This window comes from Indicator indicator, chromosome 5 (assembly GCF_027791375.1).
Source record: "Indicator indicator isolate 239-I01 chromosome 5, UM_Iind_1.1, whole genome shotgun sequence".
Taxonomy (NCBI): domain Eukaryota; kingdom Metazoa; phylum Chordata; class Aves; order Piciformes; family Indicatoridae; genus Indicator; species Indicator indicator.
Window position 1 is genome coordinate 32,520,513 of NC_072014.1, and position 23,642 is coordinate 32,544,154.

General features: G+C 39.2%; 1 protein-coding gene across 1 annotated transcript in view; it reads right to left on the reverse strand.

The window, feature by feature from the left end:
• SNX4 (sorting nexin 4) overlaps positions 1 to 23,642 on the reverse strand; it is a 33,312-nt gene that overhangs the window by 740 nt on the left and 8,930 nt on the right. Inside the window, exons 3-12 of the mRNA XM_054381183.1 lie at positions 20,447 to 20,585; positions 20,219 to 20,368; positions 19,094 to 19,141; positions 15,200 to 15,255; positions 10,672 to 10,744; positions 9,091 to 9,152; positions 7,568 to 7,633; positions 3,347 to 3,436; positions 2,023 to 2,122; positions 1,092 to 1,237 (exon numbers count right to left, since the gene is read on the reverse strand). Of these exons, the coding sequence (XP_054237158.1) occupies positions 1,092 to 1,237; positions 2,023 to 2,122; positions 3,347 to 3,436; positions 7,568 to 7,633; positions 9,091 to 9,152; positions 10,672 to 10,744; positions 15,200 to 15,255; positions 19,094 to 19,141; positions 20,219 to 20,368; positions 20,447 to 20,585 (930 nt within the window). The remainder of the gene's footprint in view (positions 1 to 1,091; positions 1,238 to 2,022; positions 2,123 to 3,346; positions 3,437 to 7,567; positions 7,634 to 9,090; positions 9,153 to 10,671; positions 10,745 to 15,199; positions 15,256 to 19,093; positions 19,142 to 20,218; positions 20,369 to 20,446; positions 20,586 to 23,642) is intronic.

Consider the following 23,642-nt stretch of genomic DNA (forward strand, 5'->3'; position numbering starts at 1 on the left):
GTTGTATGTTGATTGTTGAGATGGTACTGATACTCAGAATACACTTTTTTCTTCAGATTCTGTTGGGGTAACTACTCTAACACTCAGCACAGAAGATTGCATGTTTCTTTTTCAATTGTCTAGTTAGAATCTTCATCTTTCCAACATGAAACCTCACTTATCAGGATTTGAGACATGCAAACAGGACAAACATTTACAATGCAAATTTGACTTGAACAATTCACTTCAGGAATTAATTCTGTGGTTTGGTGATGTGCCTTTAGTTAAAGTGAGGTAAATTACAGAAATTTATAGCTTTCATTTCTGCTGCGCTATACATACAAGGCAAGTATTCACTTGAAAATTGCTTCCAGAGCTACAAAAGCACATCTCCAGTACTTCTGTCAAAATGATAAAGAAATCACATTTACTGAGCACTTTGTTGTTTTGAACTGTTCATGAACTAGTCTTATGTTTCCAGCTCTAATCCTAACATATTAGGAGGTACCACGTTTACTCCTTGTGTTACACAATGAACATGTTCTGACGCAATTACATTGCTTTAGGAATACTAGTTCCTATTTCTCATGTTTGCATTCTTGTAGATTTCATTAGAGCACCAAGAAGCAGCTATTCAAACAACTTGCCAGAATTTCTAACCTCTTTCAAACAGGAGACAGTTGTCCCCTACATGAGAAGTTGCAGAACATAAGCTCAGGACCCACAGGCATAAATCAAACCAAATACTGATTTAGAGCAAATCAGCTTTTGAGTCTTAGGCTATTCAGCTGCAGGCCTACAAGTCCACCTGCTAAACATGTTACTAGCTGAACATAAAAGCATGCAAGTTAGCCATTAGAGTGGGAGCAGTAACTGGGAAAGTCATCAGGTTTTACATAAGCCATACGCTCACACCAGAAGCTAGCTGCATGTACTGTACTTTATTTCACAACTTGCAGCTGACAGCAGCTTTTATAGACAGCTCATAAACACCAAGAATATATTAAAAACACTTACAAAATGCAAACACCTTCAAGAGCATCCAGTCAAGAACTTTTGTTAAGACAAGCTTTTTTTTTTAAAAAAAAAAAAAAAAAGCCAAGCTCATTTACCTGCCCTCCAGATTTTTGGATTTCAGTTGTTCTTCTCCTTCCTGTATCTGCTCTTCTAGAACCTTTATCTTTGCTTCCCTCTGCTCAGGGGTTTCCTGCCCAAAGAGCTTGCTGGTCATGCCTTTCAGAGAGAATGTTCTCACAGTCTACAAAGACAAAAAACACTCTAGGTTTGGTATTCCTGAGCACAGCCAGAAGACATTATGTGTTTTTTACCAGCATTTGGGCTTATTCATATTATTCTGCTGATTTTTTGCTTTAACTTCTATTTCATGAATGAAATTTTTATGACTTGTTAGGTACCTACAGAAGGTATGGTGGCACGTGAAAGAAGAAAATGCTCTCTGTGGATTGGACTGTGAGTGAGTTATTCCACTGATTTGGGTAACCTTTCAGAGCAGTTTTCCTAACTTAGGTAGTAAAGAAACTAAGTTTTGCATTCTGTATGAAAAAGAAAAGCCATGAAGTAGTTCCATATGGAATATCAGTAGCAATGTTAGGAATTCTAAATAATTAAAACATTATCTGAAAATGTTAAATTAACACCTTCCATATAAAAGGGACTAACATCACATATCAGTAACATTCACCCTTCAAAAGGAAGAGGAAGCCTTTTCAGAATTTCCAGTGTTTTGATCTTCAGGATATAGAGTTGTTGGTGTTATTCTGCTCAAGTCATATTTCCTGCAACCTTTTACTTACTCAGTATTGAATAAAAGAAGTTTGATACAAACAGATTACATCACCAAGAACCAAGTCACTTTAAACCTCAGATTCCTACAGCTCATATGATACTGCTTCTCATAAGCAGCAGCCAGCAATGCTAGTGCCATTTAAATGTCATTCTGAGTAACTTGGCTCAAACAAAAAAAAGAAAATTAAAAAATAAAAATAAAAGGCATTTCAGAGAAGAAAGTGGAAAAAGACTCACTCCTGTTGCCAACTCCTCACACTGCTGTTTCTTAGTTGTTAGGTCCTGTGCAGCCATTTCCAAGTCATATTGCATTAGTTCATGTTTCCTGCAAACTGCCCTGAAAGGCAAGAAATGAAAGACCTGTCACATAATACTTTGTTTGGCTGTCTCCCTTCATTTACACTTTACAAACATCATCATGGGTTGTGTTGGGTTTGGTGGGGGGGGGGAGGTTGGTTGATTAGTTTTCTTTTGGTTGGGGTTTTTGGCAGGCAGCACATTCAGTTATTCACCTAGCTTGAATTCAACAGTCTTATCACAGAATGCATAACACAGCAAATGCTGTAGCTAAGCAAGCTTGAATCATAAGTATAAAGCTCTTAGTTCAGACTCATTGCAAAACACTCTCAGCAATACAAGTCCTACTTAAGGGCATGGCTGTAAAATAGTTCCATTTAAAATACATGACAGGAAAAAAAAAAAAAATCACGACTATGACAAAAGGTATCTGGAGATGGCACCTGTCACAGCTGCAACCTTATCAGCCAAGTCATGAAATACTGCATTTCATTTTTCAAACAACAAAACAAGCAACTGTGCTTCTAGATTCACATAGTGCCTTTCATCTGGAACAGAGGAGAGTTTCCTCTGACCACCTGCAGCAAGCCCCAGTCCTGTGTGGGCTGATGATGCTATATCCACACTCCACTGCCGGATGCACATGAATCTCCCCCAGGAGAGACTACTGGTGCTCTGGGCTCCCACACAGCAGCCATCACACTTGCCAACCCAATTCCCCACAGCACTCTCCAAGAGGTTCAGAGCCAGCCACGGAGAGCACAACAGTTTCAGGCACAATCTTACAGCACACAGCAATTTGCTTTTGAACCCATGCTTGTAAGGGAGTAAAGGCTAACGTTAAAAACCAGACAAACAAAAATCAACCAACCAGAATTCAGTATTTAGCTGCACAATACTGTACAGCAGATAAAACTTGCTGGAATTTATAATAACTGAAGCAGCTCTGTTTAGCCTATCTCATTTGAAAGCTGAAGCTTTCAGCACATTGTGAAACAGTGTAACCAGAAGAATAAACAGCAGCATTTCCTCCCACAGTATACAGATTTTAATATTTCTGACATTTCACTATTATCAGCTCAGTTTTAATTTGTATTGCCACCCACATGGCAATCAAATGACTAAACAAATTACAAGGCGAGAATACGGAGAATCCACAACACTGAAATTTCTGTTTCTCTGAGAACAGAGAACCAAACTGAATTCAGTATCAACACAATGCCAGACTACAGCTTTCATCTGAGCTATACATTTCTGTACACACCGTAGTGCTTCTGCATAGAAGAGATATTCTTTCAGCTGATCTGCATAATGTTCCTCTTCTTCCAGTATGTCATCAATAGAAGCTGCATATCTGGTGAAAACAGCCATGGTTAGATATGAGGTCCCTTAATTCAACCTTGAAAGGCTATACACACAGTAACAAGAGAGGACACCTGTTTGACAGAAACATGAGTCACAAAGCAAAACAGTGAAAGGCACTTCAAAAAGGGTTTTTCCTTTGTTTTAATTAAACTCTGAATCAGTTCATATAAACATCCCTGCAGGCCCATTTCTTTGGTTGTTACCACAGTGAATCATTTGACAAGTACAAGATCTATCATAAGTTTCCTGCTGAAGATGGGGCAGTTTTTCTTACAGGAAAAAAACCAACTTATTCCTTTTCCTCAGTAGACTGTCAATAGGCAGCACCAAGCCAAAAAAAAGTCATGGTGCAGAAGAAACCCTGCAAGGCTTAAAGCCTTAAGGCATAGGAACATGAACACCACACCTTCTGAAAAGCAAAGAGGCTGCTTTCATTGTTCATTAGTCAGCCTGAGTAAGACAGGACTCACAGCAGTGCTCTGAACACCACAACTTTGAGTCCCTCCCTTCCTTCAAAGTCTGTTGCTTCGTCTGCTGTGTAAGTCAGGCATACCAATTCAGAGCAACAAGAACTTCAAACCTTCCTTGTAGGGAGAAATCTGAAGTACAACTACAGAGCTCTTGCATTCAGTGAGAGTTTTGTCATTTATGCTGACTTTCCCTACAAATGGTAAAAAGCACTTCTAGCTTATCCTGCCCATGGGACAGTATTTAATAGGTTCTCACCAACCAAGATGACTGCACGTGGTCACATTTGCAGGGACAGGCCTACAGCTGAGAGGCAGCTGCACGTCTCACTTGGCACAGCAATGGAAACAGAATGCCACTTTAGCCCATATTACAAGGCCTGGGCCACTGCAGATAAACAGAATGAATGAGATCCCATCACAAATGCCTTCACCTATTCTGCCAACTCACTCTGGATTCTCAAGTATGTGGCAATCCCTGGCACAGCTGCAGGCTCCCTGAAGCACATATGTCCACGCTTGTCCAGTGACCAGCATAATGTGACCCACACATGAATTACAGCACCTCTTAGCCCTAAACTTTTTGCAAAGTCTTCGAACTTCTCCCTTTCTTCCCACGCCTCTCCAGCAACTGGCTTTATGGAAAAAGTGGCACAATTTCAAGATGAAAGGAACTGGTAACATGACTTAGGAGAGAACAAGAAATCCCTCCTGCAAGCTCTAAAAAAAAAAACCCAAGAAGGTCACTTAGACACCTGGGAAACTGAGGGAGACACTCCTGCTGAAAGTTGTCATCCTCAGGCTGCTCAGTAGGGCATGCAAACTAAGACTCTTCAAAGAGGGAGCAGCTACTTGCAGCATAACTGGAAGAAAGGGAAAAAAAATCAGAGGGAGCTGTAAACATGCCCATCTGTTCATGAATGTTATAAGCTGGCAGGCAAGATTAGTTTTGATGCTCTGCAAAAATCAAAAGTATGGCACATCTAGGAAAAGCCCTACCAAGGCTACCAGTAATAATAAGTCTAACATATGAAGTGACCAGCAAGAGCTTATTAAGTAGAAGGGATAAAAGAACAGGCACAATGAGAATTCACATTATGAATCTAAGTAAAGTAGTCAAAACTGTCAAAAGATATACTTGTTCTGAAAAAATCCTGCAGCCACACAGGTCATAAGTGACTTGCCCTCTCTATTTTTAAGTTCTGAAATGCAATAATTTTAGTACAGTGGTTTGAGTTCTCAGGGCAGCAGATGGACCACATTTCAGTTTCAAGTAGGTTCTAAGTTTAGAACAATGCTAGAGCTCATCTGTGGCAGACATGTCTCTCAAAAAAAAAAAAATCCACAAAACCAAAAAAAACCCCAACAAAACCCAAGAAAATAAGAGCTACAAAAAACCTCCAAAAAAAGCCTCCAAATCAAACAACAACAAGATCAAACCAAAAAAACCCCACCAAACAAAGCCCCACCTGACCTAGACATATTTTTCACGACACTAAAGTATTACTTCAAAAAACAAAGTAATAAGATGAGCTGTATTTCTGACTGCCCAAGCTGATTTGTCCTAAGCAGACAAACCAGGGGAAATCTTGAGGGGAACCACTGCAGTAAGTTCTAAGACACTTAATACGTTCCCAGTCTTTGTGGGAATTGTCATCTAAAGCTCTGTTTCAGTTTAGACTGGTTCCACCTGTAATGACAGTCTAGTTGATATAGAGATAAAGGGTCACTCACTAGTATCATAAAGGACACAAGTCAAAGGTCTGGCATTTTCTTCTTTCATCTTTTAAATGCCAGGGTTACAGCCATTCACTGGAGCTCTCTCAGCATACTCTGCTGTTTCCTATCACTTCAGCAAGCCTCATCTTGTTACACAGCACACACCCAGGGAAGCTCTAGGATTCTTCTCCAAATATTAATCAGTTTTAGCTCATACTAAACAATAGCAACTCTAAAGTTTAAATAAACATCTGGTAAAGACTACAGCATATGGCTGAGATGGAGAATAATTAAATTAGCCTTGAAGTTTACCATCATATTAGATAACCCTCTTGAAGTAGCTTTTTGATGGGATGAACTCCTGTCTAATGTTATGGGAATGCTAACTGAGCTGGTAGGTTACGCTTTCAAGAGGCTGTAGATATGAATCTTACTGGTAGGAGACCACATAGGTCACTGAATCAGTTCCCACATCTCACATCTGCTGCTTCTTGCTTGATTGTCACTAGGAGATCACTGTTGCACAAGAGTGCCAGAGCAGAAGAGATGACAGACAATGAAAGTCACCTCAGACTTCATGCAGGGGTTAAAATTACGCAGAAACTCACTGCCACTATTTTGGATTTTTAACTGTGTGTTACAGACAGAAACATTAAACATCTACAATGTGTGAAGAGGGTTCAGCCTCCTGACCAAGGACTGAAACCCATTTCTTTTAGTTGGTTACACATTTGTAGGTGTTTGATGTGTTAGTGTGGTGCATCTGAAAACCTGCTTGGGGCTTCATCACTCTTGTTTTCATAATCATTTCAAATTCTCCATACTACCACCTCTACTTCAGTTATTTTCTTCTGAAAGCAGAATGCATTCTCCATTTCTTTATTCTTGCCAGAGCCCTCTGCCTCAAAAATCTGATAGCTTTTTTTGGGTGCAGACCACCATATTAGCTAAAATGTGGAAGCATGAATAAATTATTCATAAGAGGTCAAATTTGTAAAGATCTGCTAATAATAGACTTATTCTGAAGAAGCTGAGGGCAGAGTTTGGTGTGGGCTTTCAAATCCTTCCACTTGACAAGGTACAATACCAGTAACAAGCAGGCAGTAGTACATACATAAACCCACAGCGTAAGCTTAAACTGGAAACTGTACTTCACCAAAATTACACTTCATGAGTAAAAGTATCATATGAAGAAGATCCAAACTGCTTCCATCTCCTGCTTGAACTGTTACTTATCTGTACTGTGTGATAACAGAAGAGAAATCAGAGTGATAAGAAATTACACTGTTTCACTTACTATGACTACCTGAAAAGCAGAAAACAGGAGCCAAGAATATCAATTCTGTGAGCACTCTCAAGTGCTAGACTTTTATTTTGAAGACTGTGCTTTTCATACTCTGCCAACTGACTCCAAAAGATGCAAAGAGGGAGGATTCTCTACTTTATTACATCCAGTCAGTATTTGTTTCAAGAATCCATTGGCCTTTTGGTGCTGATTAATTAAATTTCTTAACTCTGTAATTAAGTCCAAATGTGTGTACCATCTACTGCAGGGTAGAAAATGCTGCCATCAAACCCAAACGGATCTCATCAGGTCTGCAGTACATTAAAATTGTATTCCACCAGTTTCTGGCATAGTAGCTTAAAAGAAAAACTGGAAGAATTCCAAACACTTCTACAATTTCAAAATAATGACAAAAAAGAAACCCCTCTAGTTCTCCTGAGACCTTTTGAGCTACTTAATACAGCACACGGATGCTAAAATTGTGCCTTCATCCAAGTCACAGAAATACTGAATACCTAACAACAACGCACCCCCAACTTTCTCAGTCCCCTTCTTGTATGTACTTTGGGGTTGAGGGAAAAAGAGAGGAAAGAGAGAGAGTTCTACATCTGGCTTACATCAAACTATCAGATACTCAGTCAGTACTTACACATCCATGTGGTGGCCAGCACTCTGCAACCCATCCCCCATCTCCTTTTCTATTGCACTCCACTCACTGTAGGAAAAACAAATGAGAAACAACATCACACGTGAAGGGTAAGGGAAGTTAATAAGCTGCATCCTGTATATAGTTTCTTCCCAGGTGACACCTGAATGGAAACTGCCTCAAAGTTAAGAGAAGAAAACAGTTTGACCAAGTCTAAGGAGCAATACTGACAACGTGGCAAGGCTATCTACACCACTCCGTTAAACAAATTGTCCCTGACACCTAAACTCATCTTCACAAATATACTTAATTTGGGATTGGTTTTGAGCAGAGTCTGTCTTGTTTAAATAGCTAAAACTCAATATAAAAATCCCCCAAACATCAAAACAAAAAAACCCTAGTACTTAAAATAAACCAAGGGGGTGAGGGGCAGTGGGAATTTGGTCTGACATGCTCACCAATAAGGAACTCTCAAGTGTTATCAGATAAAAGCCTTTTATGCCAAAAAAACAGAAAGTGAGACTGGACATGTGCAAAAGTTTTACTTCTGAAACCACTCGCTGTATGTTGTCTTTTGTTTAGTTCTATTCACAAAAAACCAAAACAAAACCAAACAACAAACCCCATCATCTTGCAACAATCTATTCATATTAGGGAGATCATTTAGATAAAGAAGGAAACAGAGCTACAACAAACATAGCCAGAGACTTGCTCTGGACATCCAAGTATGCACACTGCACTTTTAATTGTAGCCTCAGCTTTGTGAAACCTTATGAAACTTCTTAGTTGCATGAATTACATCCACAACTCTTTCTACTAGAAAGAAGGAGGGGTCCCCCTTGTATTTCATATAATTTATGTCTAATGCATCTATTCTGTCCTTCACTATTTTCATAAACATTCCACTCTGATGATGTTGACATTTGTTTGTCTTTCTGTTATTACAGAACTACACCTAATTTCACTTTAAAACCCCCAATGAGAAAGACATCTGCAATCCATTAACCCAGAGAATTAAATTTAGCACTTGAACAGTGTGTAGAAGCAGGAGGTTTCCCTTAACCAGAAGTTTAGATTCTTCAATTCTCCAGTGAGATGGAAAACTTGAGCATGCAATTCACTCATATAAATCAAAAAATAAATGGCAAATTCACTTTAAAAAGGTACTAAAATTGGATATAGTTGTTGATTTTTAACCCTTAAAAGGACCTAGAAGCTTTTCAAAGACCATTTCATGAAAACATGTAGTAAGTTAATTCCTGAAGGAACAGAATGCCTACACAACAAAAGCCTAAAATGTCTATAAGACAAAGCAGAAAGCTGAAGTCTTCCACTAGAGAATAAGCTCAGCAGATCCAAAGACTGGTGTATCCAACACAGAAATCTCCTTAGCACTGCAATACAAAGTTTTTCATAGCAGACATTGAAGTATTTCAGATATACTTTTCAAAAGCATAACACTACCAACAAATCCTCCCTCCTCATCTGTCTGCCTATGAATATATTTAAGAACTGTATGAACTCACCTGAACACTCTTCCATAGTTGCCATGGACTTTATAGACACCATATAGCCGGTCTGCTACCCTCTAAAACATTTTAGAGTCAGATTTTGGTCATCAACATCAAATGCAATTGCTTTGTGAAAATCCAAACACAAACTTCAGGCTAAAGCCTTAATGTTTTTACAAAGGTAAACAAAGATTAGGCCTAAATCTAATCTAAGCCACTACTGAAAGAAAAATCAACAGCGTTAAGTCTTTGAAGACTGAAGTCACAATCAAAGCTATATTGAAAAGTAACATTTTAAATATTTCTTTGGAGGCATTCATGTATAGGTCATGCCTATGGAGACCACAAATAATCAAGTCATCTTCAGGTTTTTTTTTAAGCAGATATAAGGCAAATAATGCCAAATTTATCCAAATAGTGCCAAATTTATACATACAATCACATATTTAAACAGAATGATGGCAAGACAAAAAGTCCATCCTGTCACCAAGGCTATAAGAAAAGCCTGCCTAAAATTTTAACAAGTGACTTGATTTTTTCCCTGTAGCTCAGTGAAAAAAAAGGAAAGGAAATGAGCTATCCATTGCAGGACTTAGTGATCAAGCTAGATGCTTCATTTCAGCTGTTTGGAGAGTAAATACCTGCTGCAGCCAGCACTATGACGCTGGCAAAAAACCTCAGGAGAGGAGACCACGTTTGTGCTCTGAAGTGCGAGTTGTAACCCAAATAATGCCCTTGTAATTGTGATGTAGCAATGAATGAAACTGAAGTTTGGCGAGAGTTACCACTATTGGTCTGTCAGAGCAGTAGAAAGGAAATATAAGCAAATCGCCTGCAAAAAGCAAGTGTCAGCAGGATGCCAGTGAGCAGTCCTCAAGAACCTCAGCACAACAGAACAATCTGTTACTGTCCCCTCTGCCACAGATTTCATTAAAAATTAAATCCGTGTTGAACATACTAAAAAGCAGTGTCATAGTCATTATTGGAACTGTAATTTTCTATTTCCTTCTTGTGACTTCAAAAAAAAAATCTTCCATTCTCAACCCATAGAGTATCTTGGTGCATGACATAATTGTGTCATCATCAGAAAGAACATTATTTATTACAGATTGAAAAACATTCCAAAAATGAAAAAGTGTGCTAGGAAGCACACACAAATCAAACCAAAAATCCTGGAAAACAAAGTATTACATGCCTGACCAGGAAACTGTGGTTTAGGGCCCTTCCTAGCCCAGATATCCAGCAAAAGCAACTTGCCTGCTGAGTAGAGAGAAGCAGACATCTCAAGCCTCCTTAAACACCTCCCTCTGATACATGGACATCAGTGGAGAAGGCAGATTAGCAAGATGGAAGCATTTGCTCCTCCACTGACTGTCGAGCTCAACCACCACATTTAGAACTCTTTCCTCAACAAACCTGTACTAAGTCAGTGCCCTTCCCCCTTGCCATCTCCTGCCCCACACTCCAGAGTCAGACTCTCTCAGGCCAAACCACCCTTACTCTAGAGCACATATACCAGTTCTCTTGACTAAACAAGAAATACTACCTTAGAAATAAATTGTACTATTTGTCACGACACACATGGGAAATACTTACAGCTCTGACTCGCAGAAGGTGTGATATGACAGACTGCAGTTCATCGCTATAGTGTTTTAGCTCAGTAAATCTCCTGGGAGCAGAAAACAGATAGTACATCATTAGCCATCATGAAAGCAAGCTTTCACAGGATGCAAGACACAGCCACAATGCTACAGCCAGCAAGACCCAGCCTGGATTATGCTGAAGTGGAATTAGCTGAAGATTCTTAAAGAAGTGACTGCAGAATTTAATTTCCCTAACGCAAACAACCCAACACTTGCAAAACTGCTACTTTTTAAATGTAAATCACTATAGTTTGCTGGTCCTTAAAACAAACAAACAAACAAACCAAAGGGGAAGGGGGATTTATAAAAGCAAGCATGAGCGAATAGGAAAGCTTCAAGTAAGTACAAAGCCAAAATCTGCCGAAGTGTATGTATTTCTTCATAAAAACGTGTTCATGTTTCCAAACTGACAAAAGTATTTTACTTTAAAGCTGCCATCTAGCCAGCTTTAAGCACAGCTTTTCAGAAGTGCCAGGAAGTATTCATAACTGTAACAATTCCTCTAAAGCTAAGCCGTAAGGGAACTGTTACTTGTTATATATAAAAACTTATTGCAACCTGTACCTGCACAGGAGTCACGCACAGCTAAAAGCTACCACGTCATTATAACTTGGCAAGACAACAGTTGGGTAACCCATCACAAGTGACCCTGTGCACACTGCTGGCCTGCCATGACAGAAGGAAAGAAACATTTTATCTGCTACCTCAGTTAAGCCTTGATGGTGGTTTTAGTTCATAGACTTGGCTCATCCTCATCACAGAGCAGAGGCAGCTGCCATAGCTTTGCTAGTGACAGGTAACCAATCAAGCCAGAACAACAGCCACTTCTGTAGTCCTAAACCCTTTCTACTACACACAAGTCTAACTCATGAGATGCTTTGATACACAACAACATATTTCATCCAGATGGGGAGCCAGAAAGAGCATCACCTAAATTATGAAACAATCTGAAAATAAATAAGTAATATTGAAAAACACAATTAGAATTAAGGAATGGGAGATTAAGATTATCATCCTAGATTTATGGATTTATGTTCAAGCATAAAACATCCTCCTTCATCCCTCCTCCCACCACAGGCACACAGTCAGGCTTTGTATTTCAGAACAGTTTATACCCAAGAGGTCTTACTGAAGTAAGTCAGGTCACTTGTGTCGGGTGACCAAGTATGAAATTCCAGTGTTTTCCTTTTAACACCTCTTCTTCCCTCAGCAGGAAGTCTTCCCCTAAAATATTCTCCTCCTTACATTCAGGAAGTAGAAGCTTTATTACAATTTCTAGTATTTTTTTTTATCTCCAAGGAGCATCTTTTATAAGATAATGACACACACAGGGTTAAAGTACATAAAGAGATTTAAAAGTCAGCAGAGAAACTGTATGGGAAAAATAAACATAGTCATTGATCTGCACAGTGGGGTTTAGAGAGCAATCTTTTCAGTTTACACTTTATAAAATATGCACCAGGGCTGCATGTCAGACAGCTGCAGACATGTACAGTGAAGATACTTGAAATAATTGAACTCAAAACAAAAGATTAGAAAGCATGCCTTCAACTCAGGAAGACTCCCCTTTCCACTTCAGAAATTTATAATGAAAAGTTTTATTTATCCTGTTTTGTGGCAAGAAATCTTTCAGGAATGCCATACTCCCTGAAGGGAAGAGTCAGGAACCTAAGAGGACGTTAAGTATCCTGGATTCCAGCAGCAATACCTCTTCGCCCCACGTCAATTCCTCCATTAAAAAAAATAAAATAATAAAATAATTACTACTGCAGAACTAGATTCTTTTTATTGTCTCAGAAAACCATAAACCAAAGTGATGTTGGTTTTTCATCCAATATTCTGTGAAGGTGGAAAATTTTGCAAGTCTAAAAACATGTTTTCCTGAAAAATTAAAAGAGACTGGGTCTGCTGCAGATCAAAGGTTTATCTCTCCAGTATTTGCTTAAGCCTAACTCTTGTCTGTGTAAAAAAAAAAAAAAAAAAGAAAAAAAAAAGAACTAATTAAAAAATACAGTTTATAAAGTAATTTCCAAACTGAGCCTGGTGAGGCACACAAAGGGTGTTTACTTTCCAGTGCATCATAATAGAGCACGACACAAGGCAGTTTTGGCACTCAGCAACTGAGGCTTTTTTAACTAGTTTTGGTTTTACTGGTTCTGCAACACTATCAACAGACTATAGATATTTATTTGAGTATTGAGTATAACTTCAGACTCAAATGAAGAACAGATCAGGTCATATTTCTGTAGGATCACCCCCAGGTTTCTTCTCAAAAAGATCTTTCAAAGACAAGAGCAAAGAAGAAAATTTACAGCAGACAGCACTACTTTGTGCATTTGACTCTGCAGTACTCCCTCCAACATCAGAGGGCAGCACTATTTTCCCATTTTGTGAAGCAAGATGCTCCAGCTCTGCCCACTACAGGACAAGCTACTTGTCCAACTAAACAGACAAAACAAAAAAGGTGTGTTGTTGGGGTTTTTTTTCCCCATTTTTGCCTTACAAAAGAATTCAGTGTTTTCTAAGGAAACCAAGAAGAAATCTTCTTCACTAAGAAAGCTACTGTTTTGATTAAAGCACAGAAGGGAACACGAGGACAGGTGCCATGAGGCCAAATTAGAGCTCTGCAGTAGATACAAATTACTGCTGAACACCAGAATGCCACATTTGTATCACCACGTAATTTCATCATTAAAGTTATTAAATGCTTCCCACAGGAGGAGATTTAGTTTCCCAACCGCACCTGAGCTCCTAGAGCAACATCATTTCAAGCTGTGTAAAGCTCCTCATGTTGCTCTAAGCTGAAAGGTGCAGCTCCACAGGACCACAAAGCAATCCTTCTTCACCTGAACTCTTCCTGGTACTGAAAGCCTACACTCCACACAGCAGTCAGATCTTTTGTTTTGGCAAGATGAGCTTGCTGACCCCACTTTACCACCCACTCACACAAGAACCAAAGGCAAGGCATCAGATTCCAGGCAGCTCAAGCTGAGTGTGCTAGGCTGAGCAAGGCTAGGCTAAAAGGCTGTCCTTGATTTAAAACAAACAAAAACAAAACAAAACTCCCAAGAAGTTATGCTCATCAGTTATTCATTCAACAACTTTCATCCAAAAGTTCAATTTGGACGCTATGCAGCTGACAGAATACAACAGAAAGCATTTGCCATATGTCTAAAGTGCTGTGAAGTCTTTGCTGAGAGAAATACTCAGGGACTGGTTTTGATATGAGCCCACCTTTGTATTAACTCTTTCCTGCTTTTTACCAAGACACTTCTCACAACAGCTTTACTTTCTGACACATTCAGTTACTTCAAAGGGTAACAACAGTCTATTCCTCATCTCAGCCTTAACCATTCTTGCCCACCCAACACCTTTAGGCATGCTACAGGCAAAGCTTCCCTGCTGTGAAAGCAGGAAAAGTCAACTCTTACTAGGCACAGATGAAGATGATAGAGAATGAAACATTCAAACAAGGGGCCAATTTCACCAGTAGGGATTTGAGGGAATTCCTATCATTCAATCTCATTCATGACTGTTCTCTTTTGTATTAAACCCTAGTTAAAAGCTACTTTTCTGTCACAGAAGTGACAAAAGCAAACACAATAAAAAAGGAGTGACTGTATGAGCTCACCAACAAGCCTCTAAAGACCTTTAGGAAGGTACATGCCCTCTAAAGTCTTTAACACAATACCCATGGGTGCTAGGGAAGCACAAAGGGAAGAGACAGCACAGCCAGGCACATGGACTCTTCCTAAACAGTATCTCCTACTGCCACTCCTAGACAGCAGATGAACCCACAAGGACACTTCATATGGGTCTCTAAAGTTTGATGGCAAACAGTAACATCTCTTGATCCTATTGCTGCAACGTTTCTAACTGTTGCAGAAGTAAAAACTCTTTAGCCTCCTCACCACATAGGATATGATGAACCTCCCATAACACTTCTCACCATTTTTTCTAAACCAGAAGATTGCTGTATGGTCTGTCTCAGAGCTTCCTAAACTGCAACAGAGCTAAAATGACCTCCGAACTTGCAAAAGCATCTGGGGAAACTGGCAGCTTGAAGGGAACTATGAACTTCAACACCAGGGTGCACACATCCAGAATTGTACAACAGCAGATTTTTGGAAAGACCTACTGTCAATCTGTATTCTGTTCATGCTTGGAAAGACTTTGCAAGCAAATATTAATAAGTTCTTTTTCTGGGTCTGGGGTTTTTTTCCTTTCCTCTTAAACTAACTAAAATGAAAGACTCATTTTGCATAAAGTGATGCATTTTTATGAAAGCTTCCTGCTCCTATAAACAAGATTTATCAAACCTTTTCACACTACCTCCTTACTGGGATTCTCTTAAGATTTAAGTGCAGAAAGATAATTTTTCTCTTCTGAATTTATTCTAAGGAGATAGAATATTCTGTTATCTGAAGTTACCGCTGTAACTGAAAAAGGCAAAGAGAGGGAAGAAGGATGTGGAATCTTACTTGTCTGGGTTTTTCACTCTGAATGTTGCATTAAGAGCTTTTAATCTGGAATCTGCCTGAAAAGGGGGGAAAAAGAAAAGCTTTGTTAATTGAATGCAATTAAATTCCAGTGACAAAAAAAAAAAAAATCTCAGCCTTCTGGCACCACTATTAGAAAAAAAAAATCTTGCCTTCCTTACATATTTAAATCTTCAAACACTGAACAAGTTGACACTAGGTGTCCTACATGTCAGATTTTTTATTAAAAAGTAAAAAAAAAAAAAAGCTATTTTCATGAGCTAGGATGTAAACAGTATCCACTAAAATTAAGCTGGCATAATCCAAATCCCACAAAAATAGTCCCTTCTGAAATGCTACACAAATCATGGAGTCAAGATACGCAGCCCTACATTCTTTTTAGATGAAGCAGTTAGGTAACATAAGACCATATGGACGAGCTATTTTATATTTTTCAAACCAAATAAAACCAGTGGTAGAGTGACCTCTATATGCTCTTTATTACTAGGAACAGTTCCCCAGTGAAATCAAAACCTTATATATGGTGTTCTCTTATTTTATGACTTGCTTTACAGAAAATATGTAATTTGTATACCAGAATAGAGCTATTTTTAATACAATGTTCTTTTTTTTTTATATCATAGCATACATAACCCTCTACAGAATAAAGGTCAATACCCAATTAAAAAGGTAACTGGCTACTTAACTTTTTGAGATGCTGGCTTACCAATGACTGCAAGAGCAGTACAGAATCTCTGAGGAGTTAGTGGATTTAGTGTTGTGGGGTTTTGGAGGGTTTTTTGGTTTGGTGTTTTTTTTTGTGCGTGTGTTTTTTTTGTTTAAGTGAACATTGAACTGTGTAACAGTCATTTACTCTTAATAAGATGCCAACAGAGATGAGATATTCAAGCCTCATCCACAGAGGTCCCACATCACCACTTTTCATTTCTATACAGCATTTTACATGCAGCTCACTCAGGGCTCATCTGTACTGCATACATACTTTAACTCGGGGAAAAATGGCTGGAGTTTACTTTTGATCAAGACATCTCTCTTCAGTGAAAGAAAAGTGAACCCATCTTGTGATGTGCATGGATTTCCTATAGTGCACTCTTACAGTTACTTCAGCAGTATTTGTTAGTGCTGGTATGTGACACAAGAATATTTTGTACACTGTTACAGCCAACTTGGAGCTTGAAGAGCTATTATGAATTTGACAGTGAAGGGAACACTGTTTTCCCAAATCAAGAACAGAGTCCTCCTTTTAGGGCCCTTCTAATAACTTCTACAGATGAGACAAAACACAGCTTGAGACTGTTCTGCCTCTAACTGCATTTGGGCTGAGCAGAAGATATGACATATCAGAAGATACAACATATCACCACAAGTTTCTTTCACCTGGAACCAATTCCATAACTTGGGGACACTGAGGACACTATCCAAGTTGAGAGCAAAGTAGCCTCTTTCTTGCAACTAGGGTAAGATGTACTGATGAAAATCTTACTGACTTTAGCTGTACTTCTTCCAATCACCCAACCAGCAATACAAAACAATCTACAAACCAAAAGGCAAGTGAATGATACCTACAAGTGAGTTTCTGATACTAGAAGAAAACAGGTTCATTGTTATCACTACATGCAGCAACCCTCTAAGAATATCTTGTGAAGGGAAGACAAAGGCAGCATGGGGAAGCATGACCAAGATAGCACAGGGAACACAAAATGCTGCAATAACTCCAAATCCCAGGCTTTATGTTTATTCAGTGTTCTGCAGACCTCTAACTGCTCCATTCCCATGGGTCATTACACAATGCGACTGCAAGTTGTTCAGATGCACCTACATGTGCTGCCCACACATTCTTTAACAGTGCAAACACCACTGAGACACAGCAACATTAGATCAGAGTCCTTCCCTCTAGATAGCTCTTCTCCAAAATACTGCATTTCTGTTCACATGGTAGGCATCAAAGCCAATTCAGTTTGTTAGGACAGCATGGACGTTACACCTGAAAAGGATCACTTCCTGCATTACAGTTCCAGAGCAAGTTTTTCCTTTTGTTACAGACACACATAGTGCTCTGAAGGAAGAGCTCAGTAAGTATGCAAACCCTGTCAGGCAGGAACCAAGATCCTGCCAATGCTCAACCATCCAAGCAGGGTTATTTCCTCTTTGCTGTTAACAGCCCAGTAACTCCCCCAATTCCACTTTCAAGCATTTGTGCCTTGCAATATTATGCTGTCGGAAAACTGTCTGTCCAGTCTTAAATTTTATTTAAAACTAGCAAGCACAATCATTTAAGAGATGAACTCTCCCTCAAATGAGGCACAGTCAAGGAGTTCTCAGATAGTTAATTCCTACTGTGATCCTATAATCATTTAAGTAAACTGAAGAGAAAGGGGAATCCTCTCCTTCCTAAAGGAAGGGTTAAAATCCCAAGTGACAAATCCCTTAAAGAATAAAATTAAGTCTGGGGGTGGCAGGGAAGAAAGGCATGATTTAATGATACAGTTGGCAGAGTAAACACAGTCTCCAACATCAACATTCATCTATAGCATGCTACACTGCGTTAATGCCTAATTTAAAGTTCAGTTAGCTTGGTTCAAACCCTTTGGGACAAAAGGCACATCCTGCTTTAATGCCTCAGCAGCAGACACAGCAGCAGCATAGTCTGATTCTAGTCTAAGACAGGTAACAAACAGAGGTTTGTCCTCCAGTATAGTGCTAAATAACTGCCAATCTTGAAGGCTTTATTACTTCAGAAGTTGAATAAAATAAAAATGCTTTTTTCCCAGGCTTTTGCAAAAACTTAGAGAAGAACTACAGTCAAATCTAGAAGGAAAACAGGATTTGCTCATCTCTTATTTACTACAGCACAGTTTCAGCTAGGCAAATATTCTCAGCAATCTGCTGTGAGTTGTCATACACACACCCCTTTGTACACTCCTGAATGTAACCTGCCAGCACAAACTTTGTGAACTCCTCTGAGTGTAAGCTGAAATAAAGATGTGTTGACTAGGAAAACACAGCTTGAGAGCTTTACATTTTTTGCTTTATAAATACGAGCAGTATGCAATCACTGCTTTGATGGAAGAGAATTATTGTCAACTTAAGCTATCAACGTTAAGTGTCGGTACCAAAGCCCCTTGGACACTGAGGATAAGAGTACCAGTGATTTTCTTTAGCTCTCACTGCTCAGAATAATTCTTCGTAATCCACCTAGTTTTCAGTTGTGATTTTGAGTTGATCACACTGCAATGAAACAAAAGCTCAGTATCTCACCATACAGTTCCTTTTCCAGGCATAGCCCAGCAATCTGTCAGCTTCTCACAGGTTCTTACCCTGCACACAACCCCTGATGATTTATTCCTGCAAGATTTCCATCATGAATTCACTGATGTCAGTGGGGACACTACTACTACTTCAAGACACACTTTGTTAAGGGGGACCAAATCCATCTGTCATAGTCCCTTTCAGCAACTTGTACTTGTAGATAATCCTACAATTGAGACCCCTTTCCTTGCCTTTGGAGTTTTTTTTGAGACCCTGTACCTCTTACCAGGCTAAATCTGACACCCATCTTTAAAATGATGCTAAACTAACAACATATAAAAACACTGCTGTGGGCTCAAGCTCACCAGTTTTGAAGCTTAAGGATCATAATTCTACATTACTAGCAGAATTACAAGGTTGAGCATCACACATAGGCAGAGAGAACTTGAAAACTAAAGTCTTACCTATTACATGCTAAGAACAGTACTTGCATTTGGGATTACAAGTATAGATAAAGCAATGCCTTCAACTCATTCTAACAGCAAACAGCCTTTTATAGCCTAAAACATGTTTGCTGGAGTATTTCTGTGTCACAGCAGTCACAAGACAAACAATTACAATAATTACCTTTAATTGAAATCCAGTCTCATTCACCACTTCTTTCCATCCAGCCTCCTAAAATAAAAATAAAAAAAAAAAGAAAAGAACATTCAGTCAGATTGATTTAATAGTGCTACACTTTGTCAAGTCCCTATGGCAGCACCTATATCAGAAGAGTTTCTCTAGGAAACGTGGGCTCTGCCTCAGCTATCCTCCCTATATCTCTTCAAGAATCTGGGTTAAGAATAACTTGTCATTATGTTGTGCTTACACATCAAACTCCCCCAAAGAAAACTCTTCTCTTCACTACTCAATTACTTCATTCTATGAACTGGCATCAGGAACCCCACAACTGTATCTGAAGAAGTAGCTCAGCTCTTCAGAAAGAAGGGTAATTATCTGTTGTCTACTGGATTATTAGCAGCCCCAAGGATCTTTGCAGCTTGAGGTCAAGAGCATACAGAAAATATAGAGGTGATAACTGTTTACAGTGCACCTTCTCATGTGTAGTGGTTGGCAGTCCACTGTTCTCTGTCCCTGTACACTGGTTCATGCACATGCTATACCGTGCTGCAGTAACGTATCTGCTCAGTCTGCTGTTTGGGAATCTCTCATCAAAGCACAGAAAACCAAGAACATCTAACATCTCCTAAAGCTGCAAACTGCACAAAGCAATGCTTTAGCTGACAACCGGATCACAACTTCTGTGATAACATGACACATATGAAAGGATCACAATTCAAGCCACAGAGCTAAAGAAAGTACAAATACCCAAGAAGTGAACTGGAAAGCAGCACTGCCTCTGCAGCCAGCAGTGTAGCACACTAACTATTTCAGCTTTAGTCCTAGGGAAGCCTTCCCAACCAACACACGTCAAGTTCCCAATACGCTGCTCCAAAGAGGTGGAAATTCTGTCTTGGGAGCCTTAAGAACAGGACTGGAAAAAAGTCATAATGTACATTAGAAGGCCAATTGTACAACTGCAGTAGGCTATTAAGGTGGGAAAGGCTTTTCCACCCCAAGTTTATTCATGTTTTCTATCCTTCTAGACACAGAACAAGCTATAGGTCAATGGGAGGGAATAAGAGCAAAAGGGCATGATCTCAAATAAATAATCTCTAAAGAAGGTATTTAGAAAGCACTTCACTTTACCTGTGTTAAAAATGAATAAAAGATTTTGTCTTGGCAAAGAACAGGATGTGAAGCCACACGTAACAAGAAGTTTTCCAAACCAATTCTTCTTCTTTCCACAAAATCAGGATCCATATTATCTGCTGATAGCTTATGCCAAACAAAGTCAGCCTATTTAAACAAAAGAACGTTAACAGTAAATAAATAACAAAAACAATACAAAGCAAGCTGCAGCCTCAGCTCCCTTACCCTTTTTTCTGGCAACGGTGGAACAACAATATGTGGATAGGTAACTGACAAATAACTCCTCAACAACTCAAATTCACTGTAACGTCGCCACAGGGAGTCCACTGGAGCACACTGCCCTTCACTCTGGGTCTCAACAGCTCTGAAAGATAGAACAAATCTGAGATTTAGTAAGCTATCACCTTCTCCCTCAAACCACCAGTACAATTACAGCAAAGACCCTAAACACAGTTACCCAATAATAATTACTGCACAACTTGTCCATAATCTAAAGTAACCTTGACTAATTTCATGTCTAGATACATCATTTAAAAAACATTTATAATTTCTGCCTGATTGGACTCAATACTTCTTTTAGGAACACAGGAAAAGTCATCACATGTTCAACACACTACAGATAGGTGACAGTGAAGAGTCACAGAAGTGACTTAGTTCACATCACTACAGAATTAGAGATATTTCTGTTGGAAGAGTGTTAGGTTCCAAACCAGCATAATTTCATGAGCAGCTGAAGGATACAGAGTATTACAAGAACGAATTTACTATTCAATGAGAGAAAGTCTTCACTTTAGAGGATAAAAATTGTCTTGCCTGCAACAGCTAGAATAGTTTAAGTTTTCAAGTATTTTTGAAGTCATGTTTTTAGGGATATTTTCAGAAAATCCTAGCATATTCTAAAACACTTCCTTTTATTTTTCTTGACCAAAGTGATATGTTTTTATATTTAAGGACTAAGGACATGTAGTCAAACAACCTAGCTAAAGACAGAGTAAGCAGGCACAAAAATAATGCATCTGAAAAAATTGTTGAAAACTTAAAGCCAACATCACCTAGCAGGGTATTAAAAGATTTTATGTTACAGTAAAAGGAGAAATCATGAAATATTACAGGATTAAAAAGTAATGTATAAACTTGGCGTGACAGATCCATTGACATTTCCATGGATGCTATCACACAAGCAAAAGTAATTTCTCATACAAGACATTCAAAGCAACAGAAATGCTCTGCAATATCAGAAGTAAGCATCAGGTCAATAACACTTCTTGGCAGTTAGCATATGCCAGAATAAACACAGAGAATTCAGACAAGGCACTTCAGAGCCAGTGATGTCTAGGTCTACCTTAGTTTTTGTATTAAGTAACTAAGAGCACAAAACACTGGCATAAACCTATAGGAAATAGTATTAACTATGTTATGAGATGATTATAGATTAGTTGAGGTTGGAATGGTACTCTGCAGATCTATAACCTAGCCCCTCACTTACAGCAGGTTGCTCAGAACCACATCTATTTGGGATCTGGGTATCTCCAAGGACACTCACTCTACTACCCACCACACTGGGCAACTCATTCTTGTGCTTAACTCATTCCCATGTTTGATCACCCTCACTGTAAAAGAAATTTTCTTATATTTAAATAGAATTTCCTATATTTGAAATTGTGGCTGCTGCCCCTTGTCCTCTATCTGTGCATCACAGAAAGAGTCTGACTCCATCTTCATTTCCCCCATCACGTATTGATGCACACTGCTAAGTCCCCCTCAACTGTCTCTTTCAAAGGCTGGACAAGTCTATCTCTCTCAGCCTCTCCCTGCACATCAGACGCCCCAACTACATAATAATCTTTGTGGCCCTTTCCTGAACTTACTTCAGCAAACTCATGTTCTTCTTGCACTGGGTAGCTTGGAATTGGGCAAAGTAATGAACTACAAATTCCAGTTACAAATGGTGTTCCCCAGGGCTCAGTCTGGGGGTCCAAAGAGCGGGCAATGAAGCTGATGAGAACAGGTCTTATGAAGAGTGGCTGGGGGAACTGGGATTGTTTAGTCTGGAGGAGGCTGAGGAGAGACCTCATTGCTCCCTACCACTACCTGAAAGGATCTTGTAGTGAGGCAAGTGTTGGTCTATTCTCCCTAGTATCCAGTGCCAGAATGAGAGGAAATGGCCCCAAGTTGCTCCAAGGGAGGTTTAAATTGAATATTAGGAAAAATTTCTTTACTGAAAGAGCGGTCAGGTATTGGAACAGGCTGCCCAAGGAGGTGGAGTCACCATCCCTGATTGTGTTCAAAAAATGTGCAGACGTGGCACTTCAGGACACAGCTTAATAGCCATGGTGCTGGGTAGGTCAGTGGTTGAACTCAATGACCCTAGAGGTTTTTCTCCAATTGAAACAAATCTGATTCTATTTGTTCATACAGTACACAGTAGAAGAGGGTATGATATCATTTCTCCCAGCAGAATTCAGGGTATACAGTTCTTAAATTCATAGGAACTAGTGAAGTTTAAAAAACAAATAGCACACAAGGAACTGATTTTTTTAAGCTAGTCTTAACCTCCAAAGTTGGACCTCTAATGACCTTACTGAACAGCAAACAATCCTGCTCCAGAGCGGCCCAAATAATTCGATACACCTAAAATACAAGAAATCTTTGTCATCCATTTCTGAAGTCTCACTAGAGAGAAAAAACATTGCTATATCCTCTTGTCACATCTTGAGGCTGAAGTAATTTAATGATACAAAAAAGTTTTTTTTTAATGACTAAACCAGAACATTTTCTATATACCTAGCCCTGCTTTCTGCAAAATGACATTTCTTCCAGGTGACTAAATTTGTATGAAAAAAAAATTAAATCACAAGGAGGAAGGAAAAAAATATATTCATAAGCATTCAATGCAAGCTGCTGATTAAAGGTGAGCACTCTGCTGAGAGCCACTGAATTGCACAGCCAATATCCCACAGAATTCTTCCCTGTTAAGAGTATTTTGATTCACCAGCAGCAACTGCAACTACAGAGTTTTGAAGAGGGCAAGCTGAGCTCAGTGTTGGACTTACAGGCTGTGCAGCATTTTTCCCTAGGTGAACACTGCACAATTTAAACATCTGAAGAAGAGTTCACCTAAAAGCAGGTATCTAGGGACTGTATTACTGCTGAGTTGGAGGTAAATTTAAATAGATAAAGAATTAAGCTACTATGTCTCAAAAGATGAGTTGTTTACTTGAAAGCACAACTCTCACTTTCCTAGAAGAGAAACTCCCAGGAGGGTTTGATAAACAACCTGGCCATTCAGGACACTCACATAAGGGAATTATAGGGATCCTTTTAATCTCTAGCTTCAGTAGCTATCAGCCATTTGCACTGACTTACACCATGGGTTTCAAGAGCACTACTTCTGCACGGGCTATTATCAACCCTTAAGCAA